Below are 22,014 nucleotides of genomic sequence, written 5' to 3'. Positions count from 1 at the left end.
AAAAGGATATTCTTTCGGCTAATTTGATTTCTGGCTTGGTACCCGCTGCTGATAATTATGAGCAGTCTAATAAAGCTGAAGACTGGGGATATCTCGTTTTAATTCTGTGCAGTGCTCTAAGTGTTTACGGCGGGGTCATCTGTCCTGAGACTGTCGCTTCATTGTTCGCTGCTTAAAATGCTATAACTACGGCCATCGGGCCAAACATTGCTTATTTAAACCGAGAAGGCGTCTTTGCTGGAGGCCCAAATCTCCTATGCTGGGCTATACTGAATCCTCTCCTAAGTTATGCTGGAAACCCAAATATCCATTGGTCCGGGGGCCCATTAGTGATCAAGAGTCGTTGTTGACTGGGGATACGTCCACATCCCCTCGGGAACTGCAAGCGCCGGACTAAAGATGGCAACGGGGACCCGATCCCCGATTCCCCGCGGGGAATTCTCCTATTAGGGGACGGGGATGAAGTCAAATATGCCCCCACGGGGATCTAAACGGGGAGAAAACGTCCCCCGTCGGGTTTGGCGGGGACGGGTCTGGGGGAGCATTCCCCGTCCCCGATACCCGCATCCCCGCCCCGTTTATATATAGGCTTTGCTCTCTTTCCTGATGGCCCAACCAGCCCACGAAGGCCCAATGTCTTCTGAGTATATATAACAGCAATAACCCTAGTTCTACACCTTTGTGATGATTAATATCCTGCTTCTTGCTATTTAGTTATTTTTGGATTGTGATTCGTGTACTCTAATATTGTGTCGATGAACTCATGTGAATGATGATGAATTAACCTGAATGGTGATGAACAAATGCGGGGACGGGGATCCCCGACGGGGATTTTTCCCCACGCGGGGGCGGGGATGGGGGAGAAATCGTCCCCGTGAGCTTTGGCGGGGACGGGGACGGGGATTTTTTCTCCCCGCGGGGACGGGGATGGGGAGGCAACCTCCGACGGGGAATTCCCCGTTGCCATCTTTACGCCGGACGCCTCCGAAGTCTGAACAGGCGCTTGGTGACCTGGGGATTAATGTGCACCAGATGCAGGACATCAACTTGGAGATCAATCCCGTTGGTCATAGTAACCCGGTCTTGGCGTCTGACTATCGCCCAATCTCTCTAATGAATTGCTGTGTTAAAATAATCACTAAACTATTGGCAGAAAGGTTACAGAAGGTAATCTTGAAGATTATACACAAGTATCAGTACGGTTTCATTAAACATCGAACAATCCAGGACTGTTTAGCCTGGAGTTTTGAGTATATCCACCAGTGTCAGCAGTCTAAAAAAGAAATAGTTATTGTGAAACTGGATTTTTCAAAAGCTTTTGACACGGTAGAACATTCAGCTATCATTGAGATGCTTTCTCACCTGGGATTTCCATCTCGATGGATTAATTGGGTAAACATTCTCTCCACTGGTTCCTCATCTGTCTTGCTTAATGGTGTGCCCGGCAAAGTTTTTAACTGTAAGAGAGGTGTGCGGCAGGGTGACCCTTTGTCACCACTGCTATTTGTTCTTGCTGCTGAAATTCTTCAGTACATCATCAATGGGCTAAAAGACAAAGGTGTTCTGAAACTTCCTATCCTGGCCAGGCACCTTATTAATCATGCAAGCTGATGCTAGGCAGTTGTTCAGTCTTAAAGCAATTTTGAATTCCTTCGCTGCTTCCACAAGGTTGGTGGTAAATTTTGAAAAATCTCTTCTAGTGCCGATAAATGTCTCTAATGAAAAAATGATGATTCTTGCTGGAACTTTAGGTTGTCAGATCGGATCTCTCCCCATCACTTATTTAGGCTTGCCTCTTGGGACTACTAAGCCAAAGATAGAAGAATTTGCTCCACTCTTGGACAGAGTTGAAAGGAAACTATCAGCTTGCTCTTCTCTTCTTTCTTACTCTGGCAGAGTGGAATATATTAACACTGTTATCACTCCCACAGTTTCGTATGTTATGTGCACCTTCAAGCTCCATAAAGGTGTGATCCATTGCATTGATAGAATTAGGAAACAGTGTCTCTGGAGAGGGAATTCTGAAAGAAAGAAGGGTGGTAACTTGGTTGCTTGGCCACTTGCTCAAAGACGAAAGCAAAAAGGTGGTCATGGAATAAAAAATCTAGCTTTGCAAAATGATGCCTTGTTTGTTGATGAAACAGCTGCATAAATTCTATTCTAAGGCAGATGTCCTATGGGTGTGGCAAGTATGGTTCAAGTACTACAACAATAGAGTTCCTCATTCTCAAAAAGAAGTTGGTTCTTTTTGGTGGAAAGATGTCTTTAGGCTTAAAGATCTCTATGGTTTTATTACTACTTGCCAGCTTGGGGATAGCACCTCGGTCCTCTTCTGAAAAAATAATTGGGCAGGTGAAATTCTCATTGACCTGTGTCCCTAATATTGCCATGTTTGTTAAGCATCCAGACATCTCAGTCAAAGAGGTTTGTGAAGCTGAAAGTCTTGATAATTTATTTCATATCCCTATATCACAAGCAGCAGCAGTTGAGCTGGAGGACCTGAGAACTTTAGCACTCCTTTGAGCTGTCCGAGGACACTGACATGAGAATCTTTTGTTGGGGCAGCAGTATGTATTCGGCTGCCAAGCTCTATAAGTTAGCATTCCTAACTATGCAGACACCGGCTGCTTTTCGTTTGGTTTGGAAGTCCAAAGTAAACCCCAGGGTTAAATTCTTCGCCTAAAAACATCTTTCCACCAAAAAGAACCAACTTCTTATTGCTGCTTGGGAACTTTGGAAAATCAGGAACAGGTTGGTATTTGACAGTATACGCTACGTTCAGCAGATGGCTACGAAATTTCAAGGAGGAAGTTGGTCTTCAGTTTCAAGGAGGAAGCTGGTCTTCAGTCCTACCGCTTAAAAGATGAGTCCTAGTCTGATAATGGCTTGACGCGTTGTAATGTTTCTTCCTTTTCTTTGCCCACTTGGGGCAGCAGCCTTACGTAACAAGCGAATATAATTGGTAGGTCCCTTCCACCTGTGCGTTGGACCCCGCGTTCCTACCGATGCCCTGAAGATACAATGCGCAGGCCCGGTTAAACTAGGCGGGACCCCACGTTCCTACCGATTCGGATTTTAACTCTTTTTTTTTTTTTTTTTTTTTTGCCCACGCAAGGAACCCATATGCCATAACGCTTCGGCTATATCTAGATGGTACACAGTAGACACATCACACATGTATATATGTGCATAGCTTCCTCTCACTTGTACCAAGGCATCTGTTGAGTAAATAAAACTACTATGACACAAGGTTATCTATATGAGCAACACTGGCACTTCAACAGTAACAAATTTCGTATACACATCACCGGTACCAGAGAATATCCTATGACCTTTGAAATTTTAATCTAAGCAAAGTACGACGAGGAGGAAGATGTATCACGGAGAACCTGCATGTTCAAAGAGCGGAACTATTACAAAGAGCGTAAGCTGTAGAGCAGTAGGAAAGGGAGAGTGAAGGAGAAGATTTCAAGCTTGCCTCCAGTTCGTCTTCAGTAAATGCGCCCTTCTGGATGCTCCATGTGTCAGCATGGGTGCGCTTAAATTCTGCAACAGCTTTCGTGACGGTTGATCTTATGGGGGAAGGCTCCCGGATGAAGCGAGCAAGTAGCGTGACATGAGAAGGAAGCCAGCTGCAACAGACCATAAAGCCACATGCCCAGTCAAGAGAATTGAAGTTGAACTCAAAATTAGGTGGTGCCTATAGTGCAAAAGTCTACAATATCAACCACGCATACAAGATGCTTTCCTTGTACAAAGAGAAGCATCAACATCCACCATGCATAGAAAAACACAAAGGGTACCTAGGCATGTCGTATGGAACAGAAAGGACTGAAGCTGTCAAAGCAAGGACTGCACCATGGATGGTAGCAACAGAGGACTTCAAATTTCTATAACCAATAACAGAGGTATTAGCTGACTGTCTGATAAACAAATCAACGAGAAGAGAAAATGTGACATTAGTCCATGACAACATCAGAGTCAGGAGAAAGTTTACCTTCTTCGTGCAACAAAAATACGCTGAGCTTGTGCATATGACCGTTCACGGAAATCCTTTGATAGATCTTCATCTATACCCTTCATTAAGCTTGCAAGAACACCAGCAGCATGCTCCCTAACCTGAATGTATAAGAACAAAGTTCAAACCATTCACAAAAGAAACCTACACTGCACAGCACTAACATGTACACTGATAGAAAACATTTTCATGATAGTGCAGTGATATTACACATTTTGAGTAAGACAGAATAGGAAAACAAATGTCACTGTATAGGGTCAAATGAACATATACTTGCCTCAACTTGGTTGTCCACAAGTAAATTTTCTATTGTTTGCCAGATTTGTGATTTCTCTGAGCCAGAAAGTATGAATGTGTGCCTGTGAAAAAGGTAATGTAGTGGATCATTTTCCATTAGCTCTGACCACTGAAAAAAAAATCAGAGACACATAATACTAAAGTGACATTATTGCTTAAGAAGGTTATAGAAATCTGTAAAGCACAGGCTGTGTTTCTATTGGTCTTGCATCTCTGAAGTTCATCACTCTCTTTGTGCAGCTATATTGCTATTGTCTTATGGTTTGTAAACTCCAGCACTATTTTTCGTTATGGAGGTAATGGAAAAAGGTTACCCTTGTCAAAAAAATCTGTTGGTCTTGATGGGATTACAAGTAGCAGTAACAACTCACAAGTCATGGCACTTGCTATATAATATAGGAATGAAAAATAGTGTGTGCTTTGTAGCAAGGACTAAAATCTTGGCATTCACAATGTACTATTAAGCTACAACCCTTTCATACTAAGCATCAAGGAAAGAAACATTAATTGTCGACCAAAACCATTGTCACAAATATGGTTACATTGGAAAGGAAGTGACTGACTTATCAAACCTGTAGGTAAAGGTCCTGAGATACGATAACAGTGCAGATCTGGTCCGCCAGTTAGGATCACTAACTGAAGAAAGAATAGACGTAATAGCAGTTTCAAGAAAAGGCCGATGTAGAATCCTCCATTTCAGCAACTCGAAAGCTGACTTAGCGAGCAATGATAAATCTTTATTTGATGTTTCCTGCGAAGACGAGGAATTTCCTTACTATCATCCCTAAGGGACAACTCTTCTCAAATCTCTAAGGCTAGTAACAACAAAAAAACAATAAATTGAAGATGACATGAAAAGGTGAGAGAAAGCAAAAAAAAAAACAAAAAAAAAAGCCCTTTCATCACAAAATTACCCTTTCACTGCAAAATACCAAATTGGTTTACCTGTAGTGAGAGAATTGGGTACACGAGCCCAATAATAATGTCCAGTAGAACAGAAGATCTCCCAGACTTCAAAGATGCGATTATAAAATGAAAAATCTGCAAAGGAAAAGAAAAGGGGAATATGTAAGCCAGAAATGAAGCATGTGGAAATGGCACCTTAAAACTTGGAGAAATGCATAAAATAAGCACCGTTTCCATCCTTTTAGCAGCAGCCTGCCCTCTATCATCCATGCTATCTTCAGACGAATCTGATGTTGACTCCAGTTGCTTAGATTGAGTACTGTTTTGTATACTTACAGCTAATTCATTAGCTCCATCTGTCAAACGTTCAGACCAATATTCATTTCCTGTTTGTTCAATCATGCTTACATCCCCACAAAGGTCTTGCGGTGAACATGCAGTGCCAAATGACCCAGAAAGTCTCATATTTGAGGTTGTAACACACATGGCAATACCAATTGCTTCTCTTACCTGAACTCAAAATGGAAAAAGGCAAAAAGAATCAGAAACAATATTGTTGCAGAGACAGTAACTATTTACTTGCAGCTAATAGGTTCCATTTAACATTGCTACCTTTCAAAAGCTTCCTAAATGTATGAATGGTACTTGAACTATAAACAAGTTCTAAGCTTAGATGTATTGATGGCAAACAGGCCTCTAGATGGGTTGGTTAGATGGCTCTAGTAGCACTCCTTAGGTCCTGGGTTCGACTCCCAGTGGGAGCGAAATTTAGGCTAGGGTTAAAAATCCCCTCATCTGTCCCACACCACTAACCAAAGCAGAGGTCTAAAGTCCGGCCCAGGTCATGGTGGTCGTTCTCACATGGGCTATGGTTTCGCTGTGTATGGGGTGGGACAACGGTTTAGGGGTTTTCTCGACCTGCATAGAAGTTCTTCTTAGCAAAATGCCTAGGGGCTATCTTACCCCCACGGGTCAAGTTTTTTTAGATGTATTGATGCTTTGACCAAATTTGATTTTATTCAAGAAATGACCAGACAACTGAAAATGTTATTAGATCATTAATTGACACTATGTTCGGGGAACATGTACCTTTTGTTTTTCAGGAACTTGTAAAACAACTATGCACAATAATGATAGATAAGTAATCCATGTGTTCATCATCATCACTAGTATTAGTAGTAGTTGCTGTCAACATATAGGTCAGTTCCTTGCTCTTTTGATTGATAGGCAAGATGGACGGCAACAGTAGACAGCATAAGAGTAGTTGAGCAGTGGGTTGATGACTAGGCACAGTAGATAGGAAAGGCTGGCAGGTATACAACTGCCCTCTGTATGTGTATATATGTGTATGCATGTGTGCAATACAAGAGCAGCTTAGCAGCTCAGAATCAGTGTGTGTGTGTGTGTGTGTCTCCCCTACCTCCTCCATTGCCAACAACTGGTACCAGAGCCCAGTTGAAGAAGAGACGTGGTGTCTACTCTTCCTGGTGAGGTGAGACACTACCGCTCGTTCCCCTTCAATCCACCAGTGCAGACGATGACCAGTGCATGGTGAAGGAAGTCAGCAGCAACACCTACCCACAGCTGACGCGCACCAACCATGAGGGCTGGAGCCTCTTCATGAAGGTGAAGCTCGAGGCTTGCAGTCTATCGGAGGCAGTGGAGTTCAGCGATGTTCATGCTCAGGCAGGCAAACGATGGTCAAGCAAAAGGCAAGATTGGTGGCTCACGGCTTCGTCCAGCAGCCCATCATCAACTGTGAAGAAGTCATCGCGTTTGTCACCCATATGGAATTGGTGCGGCTGCTGCTAGCATTGGATGCCCAGGAGGGGTCGCAAAATTCTTTTCTTCAATAGAGATCTACATGAGGAGGTGTCCATGCAGCAGCGCCCAGGTTCATCGTCGCCGGAGAAGAATGGAAGCTGCTGCGGCTGCACAAAGCACTCTACAGGCTGCCTCAAGCACTGAAGTTCTTCTGTCTCATTATTCAATAGAAAGGAGATGGGGAAACATTGGGGAAATTTTCTGTAACCAGCTAAAAGGTTTCGATTTTTTTTCCAGATTTGAGTGTCATAGTTATTCATCCTCTTTAATCCATGGGAAGAATAGTTGTTGTACTTATCAAATATAGTCGAAACTGATTTATCAATTTGAAATGTAAAGGAGTGTTGCCATGTACAGATGTACTCTGCGGTAACCTGCATCAGAGTACCGACACAAGTAACAAGTATTAACAGTCACCCACCAGAAATAGCATATGCTAACATGTAGTATAAGCCAGATTCAGTTTATAGGTAATAAGCAAGGATGGCATGAGCTTGATCCAGTTTATAGGAACTAGGAATCCAACAGATCATCTACACGGTCAAGCATCAGAACCTAGAGGTGGGAACTAAACTGTGATGACAATACTTTATGATAGTCAGTGAAAAAAAAATGAGAGCAGCTTTTCTAGATAATTCTAGGAAATGCTTTAGGGAGACTGCATTATAGAACTAAAAGGGGGGTGTATGTGTGTGAACTTTGGGGTTTCTACCCCTTTCTCTCTTCTTTAGTTCTTTAATACATACAAAGATACACAGCTCTTGTTCGAGAGAAAATATTCTTGAAATAAGAAGACTGAAATAAAAGGAATGGCAATTCATGCACACGATAGTGGAGTCATTTAGTTTACCTGAGCAGATGAATGGTTCATGCTGTCAAGTAGTTCATCAAGAATTTTAACATGGTATTGCTTCTCTGCTGGGGACATTTTTGGTGGAGAAATTTCTATTAGAGCAACAGACAGAAAAGAATATCTCTTCGCAAGTACACTAGTTGCCATGGAATGAGGAAGAGGACTACATAAGCATTCTAATACTTTTTGCCTGAGAACAGGAGCACGAGTTCCAGCTCTTTCTTTTCCTGTAACAGTATATCGAATGCAAGCTGCCCATTCAGGAGCTGACTCCACAGATGGTGCTAACATAATCTTATGCAGCTGGACCATCAACCAGTTGTTCTCACCCTCCAGATTCCCAATGATATCAGAGTGCAGCATCCCAGCCATCGCTTCAGCAGCTACACATTGCCTTGATCTCTCTTTTGAAATTAAAAACTCTTCTAGTGTAGTCTGAAGAGAAGAGATTACTGGCATTCCACATTGCTGTATAAGCCTTTTGAATATCCTAGCAAAATTGGAATAGAATGTGTGACCACTCACTAAAGAAATCCAACTAGGAGTACGTGGCCATGAGGCAGAGAAATCAAAATAGAAGTAAATTATTTCTTTGTCAAATCCGCTCTGAAAAGATGATGCCCCATAACTCGCTTTTGACGAACCATCATTATCGGAAATAATATGGACATGAGATAAACTGTTCAGGGTCTCATTCATGAATCCTTCCTCTCGGATTATCTCATTCAAAATCTCTTCTGTTGATGAAATATTGCAATCTTCAGGGTGATCTACTGATTGCTTTGAATCTTGTGTAGATGCCTTATGAGGTGATCCTTGCAATAATGTGTTCAAAGCAGATATAGCAAGCATTCTCGAGTGGGGCAGTTGACTCTTTAAATTTCTTAAGAAATGACCTAACATAAGGCATTTATTTTGAACATTGAAGCTCGTTAAAAAAAGCTGTCAAAGATGGCTTTTACAAACATGAATATTAAGGCATGATAGATGGTATTAACAAGAAGCTACAAAGAGGAAGGCATGAAGTCCATACCAGTAATTTTTGCAAGCATTTGCGAATATATGCCAGATTCACTTCTGGATGCCAAAATTAGCAATAGGAGTACTCTGTTGGCCATCAAATTGTACCTGAATTACACGGCTGCAAGTTTTAAGTACATATGTATGTTTATGACTACAAGATAGTAAAATTCAATTCAAGCAGCTATGAATCTATGATTGGCACTTTGGCAGGGTCTTTTGCAACAATTTTGCCCCACTAGGGATTGTACGAGTCATCTAGTCTCTTATCTTCTTAATATAATGATACGCAGCTCTCCAGCGCGTTCGAGAGAGATTACATTGTTAAAGAAAGAAGTATCCCCTCCATTCCAAAATTGTAAGTCATTTTAGATTTGCCCTAATGTCGAACTTTTCTAACTTTGACCAAATCAATTAGTCAATGAACAAACTATATACGAAAAAGAGAGCTCAGTACGGAATCTGAAAGGAAGAGAACAGTAGAAAGTGAAATGGAAAAAATGGTTCAGCATATATAAATTTATCTTAGTGATGGATGTGCACTGGGTATGCCCTTTTTTTTAGTGATGGATGTGCTTAATAGTTTATTTGTGAAGGCAGGGAATGAGGGGCTGTTGCAACCGTTATCCCCACGGATGTCTGGACAAAGACTTTCTCTATATGCTGATGATGTTGCCTTATTTATCAAGCCACTTGAAGAGGAGCTGCAGATCACTAGAGATATTCTCAAGGTGTTTGGGGATGCTTCAGGATTGCAAACTAATATTCAGAAAAGCAATATTATTCCCATCAGCTGTGCAGAAGGGTCTTTGGCAGCAATTCCAGATATTCTTCCGGGTACAATCTCAGAGTTTTCGTGCAATTACTTGGGCCTACCTTTATCTTATAAGAAGCTTCTTAAGAGGGATCTTATGCCATGGATTGAGAAAATCGCTGACAAACTCCCATGCTGAAAGGCGGCTCTGATGAACAGGGCCGGACGTGCCACGTTAGTCCGGTGTGTTCTCTCTGCCACGCCTATTTATTTGTTAATCGCCATCAGCGTCCCGAAATGGTTCATCAAGGCAGTGGACAAAATCAGAAAGGGTTTCTTATGGCAGGGAAAGGAAAAGGCTAATGGAGGTTGTTGTCTTGTGGCTTGGGAGAAGGTCATGAGACCGTTGGATCTTGGTGGATTGGGCATCCCCAACTTGGAGGTGATGGCCTGGGCTTTGCAAATTAGGTGGCAGTGGTTTAAAAAGACTAAAGCTGATCGTCCATGGTCTGATTTGGAACTTCCATCGCACCCTAACTCGATAGCTATGTTTGCCATTGCAGTCACTACAGAGGTAGGGAATGGACACAATACACTTTTCTGGACTGATCGGTGGCTGCACGGGTGTTCGATTGAAAATCTTGCGCCAACTGTCTTTGCTTGTGTCTCTCCAAGAATCCGCAAAAGCCGGACTGTGGCTGAAGCTCTCACCAACGTGGAATGGCCAAGGGACATCCAAGGAGGCCTATCTTGGACTGATATTAGAGAATTCCTACAGCTATGGGACTGCCTCATGGGAATTAATTTGACTGACCAAGAGGATCATCACACATGGAGGCTAGATGCAAGTGGATGCTACTCTTCCAAATCTGCCTATAAAGCTTTTTTCTGTGGTACTGTGACCTTTGAGCCTTGGCATCGGCTATGGAAGACTTGGGCCCCGGGCAAATGCAAAATGTTTTTGTGGTTGGCAATCCGTAATAGATGTTGGACAGCGGATAGGCTCGCTAAGAGGGGCCTCTCCCATCCAGATAAATGCCCTCTATGCGATCAAGAAGATGAGACAATACAACATCTTTTAACATCATGTGTGGTGGCAAGACAGGTATGGTTCAAATTATTCACTCCATTGAACCTAGCAGATTCAGTCCCCTGACAAAGCGAACTGAGTTTTGCTGACTGGTGGCGCAAGACGATGCGCAGAGTTAGCAAGGAGCACAGGAAAGGAGTGAACTCTTTAATTATTCGAGGGGCCTGGATTATTTGGAAACATAGGAATGCATGTGTTTTTGAGGGGGCTTCTCCTTCGATTAGCATGATTTGGAGTGAGCTGAAGAACGAGCACAGCCTCTGGTGCATGGCTGGAGCGAAGAAGCTTCAAGGGCTAGGACTGGCGCTTGCAGACTAGGTCCTTTTAGCTAAGGTCAAGTCGTGTTTGTTCGCTATGTGTTTAAACCTTGACTCTGTGTAATCACCTCACTTATATCTGATCCCCATATGAGTGAGGATCCTGTTGGGGACCCAACCTATTTTTCATCTCTATAATACAATGAAACGCACCTCTCCTGCGTTAAAAAAAAAAAAAAAAAAAAAAAAAAAAAAAAAAAAAAAAAAAAAAAAACACAACCTGCCTGAGATGGATTAAGTTCGAGGTAAATTTGAAAATAGAGCTAATTTGATGGCATGGACCATGGAGGAGGAATTGGGATATGATCAATTAGTCAATAGCCAAACTATATACTGAAAAGAGAGCTCATTCGAAATCTGAAAGGAAGCAAACAGTAGAAAAGTGAAATAGAAAAACTGGTTCAGCATATATAAATGGGATGAAAAAACTTAAATTTTCAGATAGCAAAAAAAATGTAATTGCAATGACTCTAGCAGTGTATCAGTTTATGTCAGAATATACAAATTTCTTACCTCCAATGTAGTCCATTAGTCTCAAAGCCCAAAGCATTAATTTGAGAAATTAGACTTAGAAATCCTGGCTTGTCAGCTTGATTTTCAGGATTTTTAAAGAAGCTCCTTGATATTCCAGAGAAACGTATATTATACATTACAAAGAGCTGTAAAGATCATATAAAAAAAACTTCAGTGGCACACCTTAATTTAGGATTTTATTTATTTTATCTTCTTCTTTTTTAGAGATTGATTTTTCTATTAAACGGCACCTCAGTAATAGCTTTCTGACACTTCAATGATTCATGATGAGAGCTACAGAAGAAAGGAATGGAGTTAGTGACATACTGATCAGCTGTCCTGTTTCAAAAAAACAAGTAGCACACTTTTCTATTCCATGTTTATCAAATTCTGATTATTCTTATTACTGGAAGTGAGATGTGCAATAAAACATATAGAATAGTAAAAATGAAGATTTTATGCGTAGTACAATTCTAGAGTATACCTTTCCAGAATTCCCATGATAAAGGAAGAGAGGGAAACAGAATCCTATATGGAACAATTATGTTAATACTATCGACATTATTGATTTAGCTTAGACCTAAAGCATGTAAGTTGTGAAAGACATACAGTGGTCAAATGTCTTAAAACAGTCTGTGAGATCAAAATGCTGCAAGAACCAAGAACCACATGTTCAGGAGCTTTTGGGTCACGCAAATTTCCCGCAAGTGTGAGAACACAGTTAGAAATTAGAGAAGGCCAGCGCTTCAACAATTTTGTAAGCGATCTTCCAGCATACCTGCATAAGAATGTACAGACACAGAAACAAGAAGGTCATGTTATAAGGGAATCCTTTATGGCAGACATAATATAAGGGAATTCAGGTACACTCATCTTCTTCTCAAGAAAAGGTATGCTGATCAGCAAACACATATAGTTTGTCAAATTCATGTGTTTAAAATGTTGATGGCGACACTTAAGAAAAATCTATACTAAATCTTAAATGCAATGCGAACAGGCTAACTCTGCCTATGGTGGGGTGCCTAGGTGTCCCAGCATAGCAGGTCCCAAGCCCTGGTAAAGGAGAAGGGTTGTGTTAGGCTTGGCGAGCCAATGTAAAAACTTAGCTACTCTTATGGAGATGAAACCCAAAAGAATCCCGTTGAGGCGTAACCCTCTTAGCGACGCGTCATGTCGGAACCCGGGTATGGTGTTAAATAAGCAAGGGCCAAGTCGTCACCCCTGTGACGCGCCATGTCGTGATCTGGCACGATGTCAAGTGAGCAAGGATCAGGTCGTCGCATCCTCAGTGGCAAGTCACATCGGCGCCCGGGTGTGGTGCAAAATGAGCAAGGATCTTCACACTAGTCTCTACGGGTGCGAAGAGTAAGGAAGCTAGTCGAGTCAACTAGGATTCGTTTAGATAGCTGGAACGTAGGGTCCCTTATGGGTAAGTTAAGAGAGTTAGTTGATACAGCGGTAAGGAGGCGGGTAAATATCTTGTGCGTCCAAGAGACTAAATGGAAGGGACAGAAGGCGAAGGAGGTGAACAATACCGGCTTCAAGCTCTGGTACACAGGGACAACTTCAAATATAAATAGAGTAGGCCATGATGTGGTCTTAAACGTAATTAGTGCATATGCCCTCCAAGTAGGCCATGATGAGAGTACTAAGAGGCAATTCTAGAAAGACTTGGATGGCTTGGTTAGAGCGGTACCTAGTAGCGAGAAGCTCTTCATAGGAGGGGACCTTAATGGCCATGTAGGTTCAACTAGTGCAGGTTTTGAGGTGGCTCATGGAGGTTTCGATTATGGTAGTAGGAACCAAAAGGGAGAGGATGTCCTAGACTTTGCTACGGCTTTTGATCTGACGATAGCTAACACTTTTTTTAGGAAGAGAGAGTCTCATTTGGTGACCTATAAGAGCGAACATTCATCTAGTCAGATCGACTTTGTTCTTATAAGAAGGGGGGATAAACGTGCTTGTGTGGATTGTAAGGTGATACCTGATGAATGCATGGTTTCCCAGCACAAGCTAGTGGTGGTGTACTTCCGCTTTCTGGTACGAGCTCGTAGGGTTAAACAAGCCAAGATTGCAAGAACAAAGTGGTGAAAATTAGAAGGGAAGGCATCAAAGGTCTTCAAGGAAAGAGTTATTGAAGAGGGCCCTTGGAAGGACGAAGGCGATGCAAACAACATGTAGGAGAAAATGGCAACATGTATTCGGAAGGTTACAGCAGAGGTACTTGGAGTGACCAAAGGAAGTGGATGCGACTTGAAAGACGCTTGGTGGTGGAATGAAGATGTGCAAAAGGCTATCAAGGAAAAGAAGGAATGCTGCAAGCGCTTGTACCAGGACCGGTGTGCAGACAACATAGAGAAGTACAAGGTGGCAAAGAAGACCACAAAACGAGCGGTGGGAGGGGCGAAGGGGCGAGCTTACAAGGGTCTTTACCAACGTCTCAATACGAAGGAAGGAGAGAAGGACATCTATAGGATGGCTAGGGCTCGTGATAGAAAGACGAGGGACCTCAACCAAGTCAAGTGCATTAAGGATGAGAGAGAGCAGCTCTTGGTGAAGGAGGATGAGATCAGACATAGATGTTGGCAGAGATCACCAGATCACAGGTAATTAGGAGGATAACTTGGCCTGTGGCCTTCTATTAAATTGCAAAATACAAGAGAGTTGAATTGTACAAGTGGTTCCCCCCATGTGCTCTTATAGGCCAGGGGTTTATCCCAGGGAATATTCTAACTACCTAATGGTAGATGCTTTAAGAAACTTGGCTGCAAAGGTGTTTATCAACTTCACCACCAAGGCAAGCCCTACCAACCACATTATGACTGAAATGTAAATGCTGGAAAAACATGAACACTAGGCTAACCACTGACAATTCTCTCCTTTAGCCTTGTGGTCCTTGGAAGTGATCTGCTTGAGCCCAATTCTTCCCCTCATCTCTTCAAATTTTGATCTTCCAAGAGACTTGGTTAGAATGTCAGCCAGCTGATCAGTGGTGGATATGTGATCAGCCTTGATATTCCATCTTCCAAGCAGTTTCTGATGAAGTGATACTTGATTCTGATGTGCTTACTGCGCTCATGAAAGACTGGATTTTTGGCTAGAGCAAGTGCAGACTTGCTATCAACTTTCAGTTCAACCACTTCCACATTCCTTCCAAGGAGGTCTGCCAGCAGCCTGGATAGCCAAATAGCTTGTGTTGCAGCTGTGGTAGTGGCAATGTACTCAGCTTCACAACTAGATAGAGCCACCACCTTCTGCTTCACTGACTGCCAGCACACAAGATTGCTTGAACAGGGTGCCACTAGTGCTCTTGCTGGTATCAATGTCCCCAGCCAAGTCACTGTCGCAGTACCCAACAAACCTTGCTCTCCCTAGAGCCTTAGTGTAGTGCAGGCCAAACTCCAGAGTACCAGCCACATATCTCAGGATGCGTTTGATGGCAGCTTGGTGCTCTGCAGTCGGCCTCTCCATGAATCGACTGACAAAGCCTACTGAGAAGGCTAAGTCAGGTCTTGTGTGGACCAAGTAGCGCAAGCTGCCCACCAATCTTCTGTATTGGGTAGGATCAACTTCTGCAGCCGTGCTCTGTCTGCTCAACCTCAGCCGCTCCTCCATTGGTGTATGGGCGGGGTTGCAGGCATCCATACCTCCTCGCTCAAGGATCCTCTTGGCATAATGGGTTTGCCTCAGAGTGATCCCAGCTGGATCTTGGTGTACTTCGACCCCCAGGTAGAAGGACAGGAGGCCGAGGTCACTCATGTCGAAAACCTTCTTCATCTGAGCCTTGAAACCTTCTATGGCTTGAGCGCTGGCACCGGTGATGATCAAGTCATCAACATAGACACCGATCAGCAGCAGCTCCTCCCCTGTTCCTCGCCTGTACATCGCGGCTTCATGGTCGCTTTGCTGGAAACCCATCTCCTTGAGGGTGGCGTCCAGCTTGGCGTTCCAAGCTCGCGGAGCCTGTCGTAGGCCATACAAAGCCTTGCGCAGGCGGTACACCAGCTTCTCCTTCCCGGCGACGGTGAAGCCAGGCGGCTGCTTCACGTACACCTCCTCCTTGAGGTCGCCGTTGAGGAAGGCAGATTTAACGTCCATGTGGTGGACACGCCGTCCTTCTTGGGCCGCCAGCGCGAGGACTCGGACGGATTCCATGCGCGCCACGGGAGCAAACGCGTCGTCGAAGTCGATCCCTTCCTGCTGGACGAAACCCCGCGCCACCAAGTGCGCCTTGTACTTGGTCACCGCGCCCCGCTCGTCCTTCTTGAGCTTGTAGACCCACTTCAGGGTGATGGGCCGGTGACCGGGAGGAAGCTCCACAAGCTCCCACGTGCGGTTCTGCTCAACCGCCTTGATGTCCTGCTCCATGGCGGCCTGCCAGGCAGGATCGCCTTCAGCCTCCGCGAAGTTGGCTGGCTCGCCGGCGTGCGTGAGGTGAAGCTCGGCGAAGAGACGTGAAGCCGGCGGCGGTGTGGACGCGTCCCCGATGATGTTGGGCATGGTACGGTACCGCAGCTGCTCACCGTCGTAGAAAGCGTCAAGGCGATCGTTGTCGTCCTCGAGCGGTGACGCGAACTCAACTGGGTCCGCCTGCTCGGTCTCCGCTGCTGGTGGAGCAGAGGAGGCCGGTGGATCGTGCTCCCCTGGAGCTGGTGACGGCGTGCGCAACGGAGCTCCGTCTGCGTCGACTCCCCAGAACTCGATGTCGAAGTCGCTGGAGGCGGAAGCAGACGTCCCGGCGGCCGAATTGGACCAATCCCAGCCGCGCCCTTCATCAAACAACACGTCGCAGCTCACCTTGACGCGTCCTGTCACCGGATCGAGGACCCGATAGGCCTTGGCGCCTTCGGCGTAGCCGATCAAGACCCCAGCCTTGCCGCAGTCGTCGAGCTTGCACAGCTGCCCGAGCTCCCTTGTGTAGGCGAAGCAGCCAAATGTACGCAGATAGCTCACCGCCGGTGCTCGTCCGTGCTAGGCCTCATGGGGGGTCTTGCCTTGCAAGCTTCTTGTCGGCGCGCGGTTGAGCAGATGCACCGCCGTCATCACCGCCTCCCCCCAGAATTTGGCCGGCATGGACCTCTGCTTCAGGAGCGCGCGTGCGGTCGCCACAACCGTCTGATTGCGCCGCTCCACCACACCGTTCTGTTGCGGTGAGTGTGGTGCAGAGTAGTGCCGCTTGACTCCTTCGGCGGCGAAGTACTGCGCCAGCTCGCCGACGGTGAACTCTCCTCCATTGTCGGTCCGCAGCACCTTGAGCTCACGGCCGGTCTCCTTTGCTTCGGCCTTCACCCGTTTCACGGCATCCACAGCAGCATCCTTGGTTGGCAGAAGCACCGCCCACATGAAGCGGGTGGCGTCGTCCACCATCAGCAAGAAGTAGCGGCGCCCTCCTGGCGTCGCCGGCGTCACCGGCCCGCACAAGACGCCGTGGACGAGGTCCAGGGGCGCCTGCGCGCGGTACTGCGCCTGCTGCAGAAACGGCTTGCGACGGAGCTTGGTGGTGACGCAGGTGTTGCAGACTTGCTCCGCATGCTTGATCACCGGCATCCCCCTCACCATCTCCTGCTTGCCGAGCTAGTGCAGCGCCTCGAAGCTGAGATGCCCGTAGCGCTCATGCCACCTCCACGACTCGTCCTCCTTCCTGGCGGCAAGACACACCGGCTGCGCGGCCTCCAAGTGCAGGATGTACAGCCGACTAGGCCCGCGATGTACCTTGGCGAGAAGACCACGCCGGTCCCAGATACGGAGCACTCCATGATCAATCTCCACCCTAGAACCTCCTTCGTCGAGCTGCCCCAAACTCATAATCGAGTTCCGGAGCGCTAGGATGTAGAAGACGCCAGGGAGGACGCGCTGCTCCCCGTTCTTGGCCTGGAAGACGATGGAGCCGGTCCCCTTGATCTCCACTCGAGACGAGTCGCCGAAACGCACCGTGCCGCGCGCCGTGGTGTCGAGCTCGGCGAAGAGCTCCCGGCAGCCGGTCATGTGATGCGTGGCCCCGCTGTCGAGGTACCAGCCGTCGAGCGCCTCCTCGTTGGCGGTGGTGTTGAGGAAGACACGTGCGCGCGGCTCGTTGATGTCGAGGGAAGCCGTGTCCTTGGAGCAGACGGCTTCGGCCTTCTCGTCGAGCTCGAGAAAGCCGTGGGCGAGGAACAGAGCACCATCATCGTCCTCCGCCTCTGCGACGTGGGCAGCACCGCCACGCCCACCACCGCGCCGTCCACCTCGATCACCGCCAACGCGGTTGCCTCCTCCGCGGTCACCACCACCGCGATCACCTCCAACGCGGTTGCCTCCTCCGCCTTGGTTGCCACCGCCGCCGCCGCGGTCACCACCACCACGGCGCGGCTGGCAGCAGTCGCGCGCCCAGTGGCCGCGATCACCACAGTTGAGGCAGGTGTCGTCGTCCGCCCCGCGATCGTCGCCACCGCCTCTGTCTCCTCCGCCGTGATTGCCCTTCCAGCGCTGCTTCTTGCCGCCGCGTGGACGACGTCGCGGTTCCTTACCTGACGCGGAAGCGGCAGCCTCCTCCTTCTCCTTGGCACGCCACTGCTCCTTTGTCAGCAGCAGACCGCCGATGGCGGCCGGTTCCGCGGCCAGCGCCTCCATGTCGTCCACCGTCTTCAAACGCCCAGACACCTCGATGGTGAGGTCCTGGAAGTCGAGAAGCGTCTCGATGGCGATCCGGAGCTGGGCGTACTTCGGACGCACGGCGCGCAGGAGCCTCTCCACCGCGCGCTCTTCATCGATGTCGTTGTCGCCGTGAAGGAGCTGCTGCTTCAGGGCCATCAAGCGAAGAGTGAAGTCCTCAATCTGCTCACCCGGACGGAAGGCGAGCTTCTCCCAGTCGCTGCGGAGTCGCTGGAGCGTGGCACGGCGCACCCGATCGACGCCGATCCGCGCGGCGGCGATGGAGTCCCAGGCCTCATTGGCCGATCCCTTCTCGGACAACGGCATCTGCATCTCCTGCGACACGACGGCGATGATCGCCTCCACCGTGCGCCTGTCCTCATGGTACGGCAGGTCCTGGTACTCGATCGCGTCCCAGAGTTGCCGCGCCTGGAGCTTCAGCTTCATGATCGAGGCCCACTCATGGTAATTTGACTTGGTGAGCATCGGCCAGGAGGAGCTTGAGCCAGAATCCTTGTATACGGTCTAGATCACCGGCAAGCGGCCCCTGGCCCGTCCGCGGTGGCGATCCTGATCCCGATTGGGCGACCGCGTCTGCCTGCGCTCGCGCTCCGGGCTCCTCCGCGGACGAGGGCGGCGATCGCGCGGCGGATCCTCCTCCACCAACTCTCGACGCAGAGCCGCGGCCGTGGCGGCCGCGTTCCGAGCTGCTGCTGCTGCGGCCTGCTGCGCCTGCGTGGCTGCGGCCTCTGCCGTGGCCAGACGCTGCGCACGCTGCTCGGCGGCGGCGGCGGCTGCTGCTGCTCGCTCTGTGGAGGTGGCCATGCCTCTCCCTTTCTCTCAACCCCGAGCTTTGATGCCAATTGTTGGCAGAGATCACCAGATCACAGGTAATTAGGAGGATAACTTGGCCTGTGGCCTTCTATTGAATTGCAAAATACAAGAGAGTTGAATTGTACAAGTGGTTCCCCCCCATGTGCTCTTATAGGCCAGGGGTTTATCCCAGGGAATATTCTAACTACCTAATGGTAGATGCTTTAGGAAACTTGGCTGTCAAGGTGTTTATCAACTTCACCACCAAGGCAAGCCCTACCAACCACATTAGGACTGAAATGTAAATGCTGGAAAAATATGAACACTAGGCTAACTACTGACAATAGATGGCAAGAGTATTTTTATAAGCTGTTCAATGGAGAGAATGAGAACTCCACTGTTCGGTTGGACGACTCTTTTGATGACACCAATAGGCACTTTGTGCGTAGGATCCAAGTGCAGGAGGTTCGAGAAGCTCCGAAAAGGATGAAAGTGGGTAAAGCGATGGGTCCGGATGGTATTCCGATCAAGGTGTGGAGGTGTCTCGGGGATTTAGCTATAGTATGGCTAACGAAGATGTTCAACAATATCTATCGATCGAACAAAATGCCTGAGAAGTGGAGAAAAAACATATTGGTATCAATCTACAAAAACAAGGGAGACATCCAAAGTTGCACTAATTATAGAGGAATTAAGTTGATGAGCCACACGATGAAGCTGTGAGAGAGTTATCGAGCATCGACTGCGAGGAACGACACGGGTATCTACAAACCAATTCGGTTTCATGCCCGGAAGGTCAACCATAGAAGCAATTTTCTTAATAAGACAAGTTATGGAGTGGTTCAGGGAGCAGAAGGACCTACACATAGTTTTCATTAACTTGGAGAAGGCTTATGACAAGATACGAAGGAATGTTATGTGGTGGGCGTTGGACAAACATAAAGTCCCAACAAAATATGTTACCCTCATCAAGGACATTTACAACAATGCCATGACTAGTGTACGAACAAATGATGGTAACACAGATTACTTACCGATTAAAATAGGACTCTATCAAGGGTCAGTCTTGAGCCCGTATCTCTTTGCCTTGGTAATAGATGAAGTGACTAGGGACATTCAAGGGGATATCCCTTGTTGTATGCTGTTTGCAGACGATGTAGTGCTAGTTGATGAAAGCCAGGCAGAAGTAAATAGGAAACTGGAGTTATGGCGGCAGACTCTTTAGTTCAAAGGTTTTAGAGTAAGTCGAACTAAAAACATAATACATGAGATACGACTTTGGCAACGCTACACATGAGGAGGGAGACGTGAGTTTGGAAGGTCAAATGGTGCCTATGAAAGATACCTTCCGTTATCTAGGATCGATGCTGCAGAAGGATGGCGATGTTAATGCAGACGTTTGCCATAGGATTAAAGCAAGGTGGATGAAGTGGCGCCAAGCGAGGGTACCACAAAAAGTTGAAAGACAAGTTTTATAGAACGACGATTAGACCCGCTATGTTGTATGGAGCAGAATGTTGGCCTACAAAAAGACGACATGTCCAACAACTGAGTGTCGCGGAAATGCGTATGTTGCATTCGATTTGTGGTCACACAAGAATGGATTGAGTTCGGAACGATGATATACGTGACCGTCTAGGGATAGCACTAATTGAAGAAAAACTTGTCCAACATCGGTTGAGGTGGTTTGGCAATGTCCAAAAGAGACCTTCAGTAGCACCAGTGCGTTGTGGAGTTCTAAGTTGAGATATCAATGTGCGAAGAGGCAGAGGAAGACCGAAGCTGACATGGGAATTTGTGGTCACACAAGGATGGACGAGTTCGGAACGATGACATACGTGACCGTCTAGGGATAGCACCAATTGAAAAAAAGCTTATCCAACATCGGTTAAGGTGGTTTGGCCATGTCCAAAGGAGACCTTCAGAAGCACCAGTGCGTTGTGGAGTTCTAAGTCGAGATATCAATGTGAGAAGAGGTAGAGGAAGACCGAAGCTAACATGGGAGGCAATTAAAAGAGATTTAAAGGGTTGAGATATATCTAGAGATCTTTGGTTAGATAGGAGTGCTTGAAAAACAGCTATTGACGTGCCTGAACCGTGACTATGGGCTCATGTTGGGTTTCAACTCTAGCCTACCCCAACTTACCTAGTCATAAAAGGCTTTGTTGTTGTTGTTGTTGAATGCGAACAGGCCTCCAGCCTAGTGGTTGGAGCTCCTCAGTAGCACCCCAGCAGGCCAGGTTCAAATCCCCACAGGGATGAATTTCTGGGCTGGGTTAAAAAAACAAAAAAAAGGTAGGGGGCTCCCCTGCCAATGGTTCAAAAAAAATCTTAAACATAATTTTCAATTTACAACCAAGAAGAGAGAGAGAGAGAGAGAGAGAGAAAGCTTACGATCGAACATTTTCATAGTTGTGTAGTGAGAGATCTAAGAGATCATTCATCAAATTAATCATGAGGACAGATGGAGAAACATCTGCATTCATTCTGTGTCTGTGATATGATGATTGTGAACACCTCCATGTACTATGCAAGTTTGCTTTGTCAACAAGTGCCCATCTAGGTCTAATGGAAACAAAATAGAGAAAGTTCAACAACGGCCCATATTATAGAATCAGAATCCACAAATGCAGATGTGCATACCTCTTTTTTCCTTGAGCATGAAATGGAACAATGAAGTTGCATGGAGGCTCCATTATTGAAGCAGATTCTAGTTTCCAAGCTTGAACATGGCTTGACCATTCTTGATATTCCAAGCTGACTACACAGCAAACTGTCACATAAACAGCAAAAATTACTCAGCTCGAGTCCTTGAGCCTAGTTAACATACCATAGTTTACCAAAGCATCAATGACACGCACGACTAGTGCTAGAAGAATACTGTCATCAGTTCTTTCCTTTAATAAGTACCTGTTGACAGAGCACTTGGTGAGACCAAATAGTAAATGTTAAGTGAAACTGTATGTATTAAGAACAAAC

The 22,014-nt window shown here is 46.5% G+C and overlaps 1 protein-coding gene across 2 annotated transcripts in view; it reads right to left on the bottom strand.

Moving 5' to 3' along the window:
* Positions 1-3,161: 3,161 nt before the first annotated feature.
* Positions 3,162-22,014, bottom strand: part of LOC136527000 (proteasome activator subunit 4-like) — a 38,164-nt gene continuing 19,311 nt past the window's right edge. For both annotated transcript variants that reach the window (XM_066519591.1, XM_066519592.1), the window contains exons 19-35: positions 21,866-21,945; positions 21,679-21,796; positions 21,430-21,600; positions 12,202-12,370; positions 12,077-12,120; positions 11,844-11,886; positions 11,593-11,738; positions 8,932-9,026; positions 7,896-8,794; positions 5,450-5,731; positions 5,261-5,356; positions 4,888-5,066; positions 4,296-4,377; positions 3,998-4,119; positions 3,804-3,890; positions 3,479-3,632; positions 3,162-3,389 (exon numbers count right to left, since the gene is read on the bottom strand). In XM_066519591.1, coding sequence (XP_066375688.1) covers positions 3,348-3,389; positions 3,479-3,632; positions 3,804-3,890; positions 3,998-4,119; positions 4,296-4,377; positions 4,888-5,066; positions 5,261-5,356; positions 5,450-5,731; positions 7,896-8,794; positions 8,932-9,026; positions 11,593-11,738; positions 11,844-11,886; positions 12,077-12,120; positions 12,202-12,370; positions 21,430-21,600; positions 21,679-21,796; positions 21,866-21,945 — 2,809 coding nt within the window. In that variant the 3' untranslated portion in view covers positions 3,162-3,347. The remainder of the gene's footprint in view (positions 3,390-3,478; positions 3,633-3,803; positions 3,891-3,997; positions 4,120-4,295; positions 4,378-4,887; positions 5,067-5,260; positions 5,357-5,449; positions 5,732-7,895; positions 8,795-8,931; positions 9,027-11,592; positions 11,739-11,843; positions 11,887-12,076; positions 12,121-12,201; positions 12,371-21,429; positions 21,601-21,678; positions 21,797-21,865; positions 21,946-22,014) is intronic.

This window comes from Miscanthus floridulus, chromosome 19 (genome assembly GCF_019320115.1).
Source record: "Miscanthus floridulus cultivar M001 chromosome 19, ASM1932011v1, whole genome shotgun sequence".
NCBI classification, from domain to species: Eukaryota; Viridiplantae; Streptophyta; class Magnoliopsida; order Poales; family Poaceae; genus Miscanthus; species Miscanthus floridulus.
Note: the sequence above shows the minus strand (reverse complement) of the source record. Positions and strands in the feature narration are given on the sequence as shown.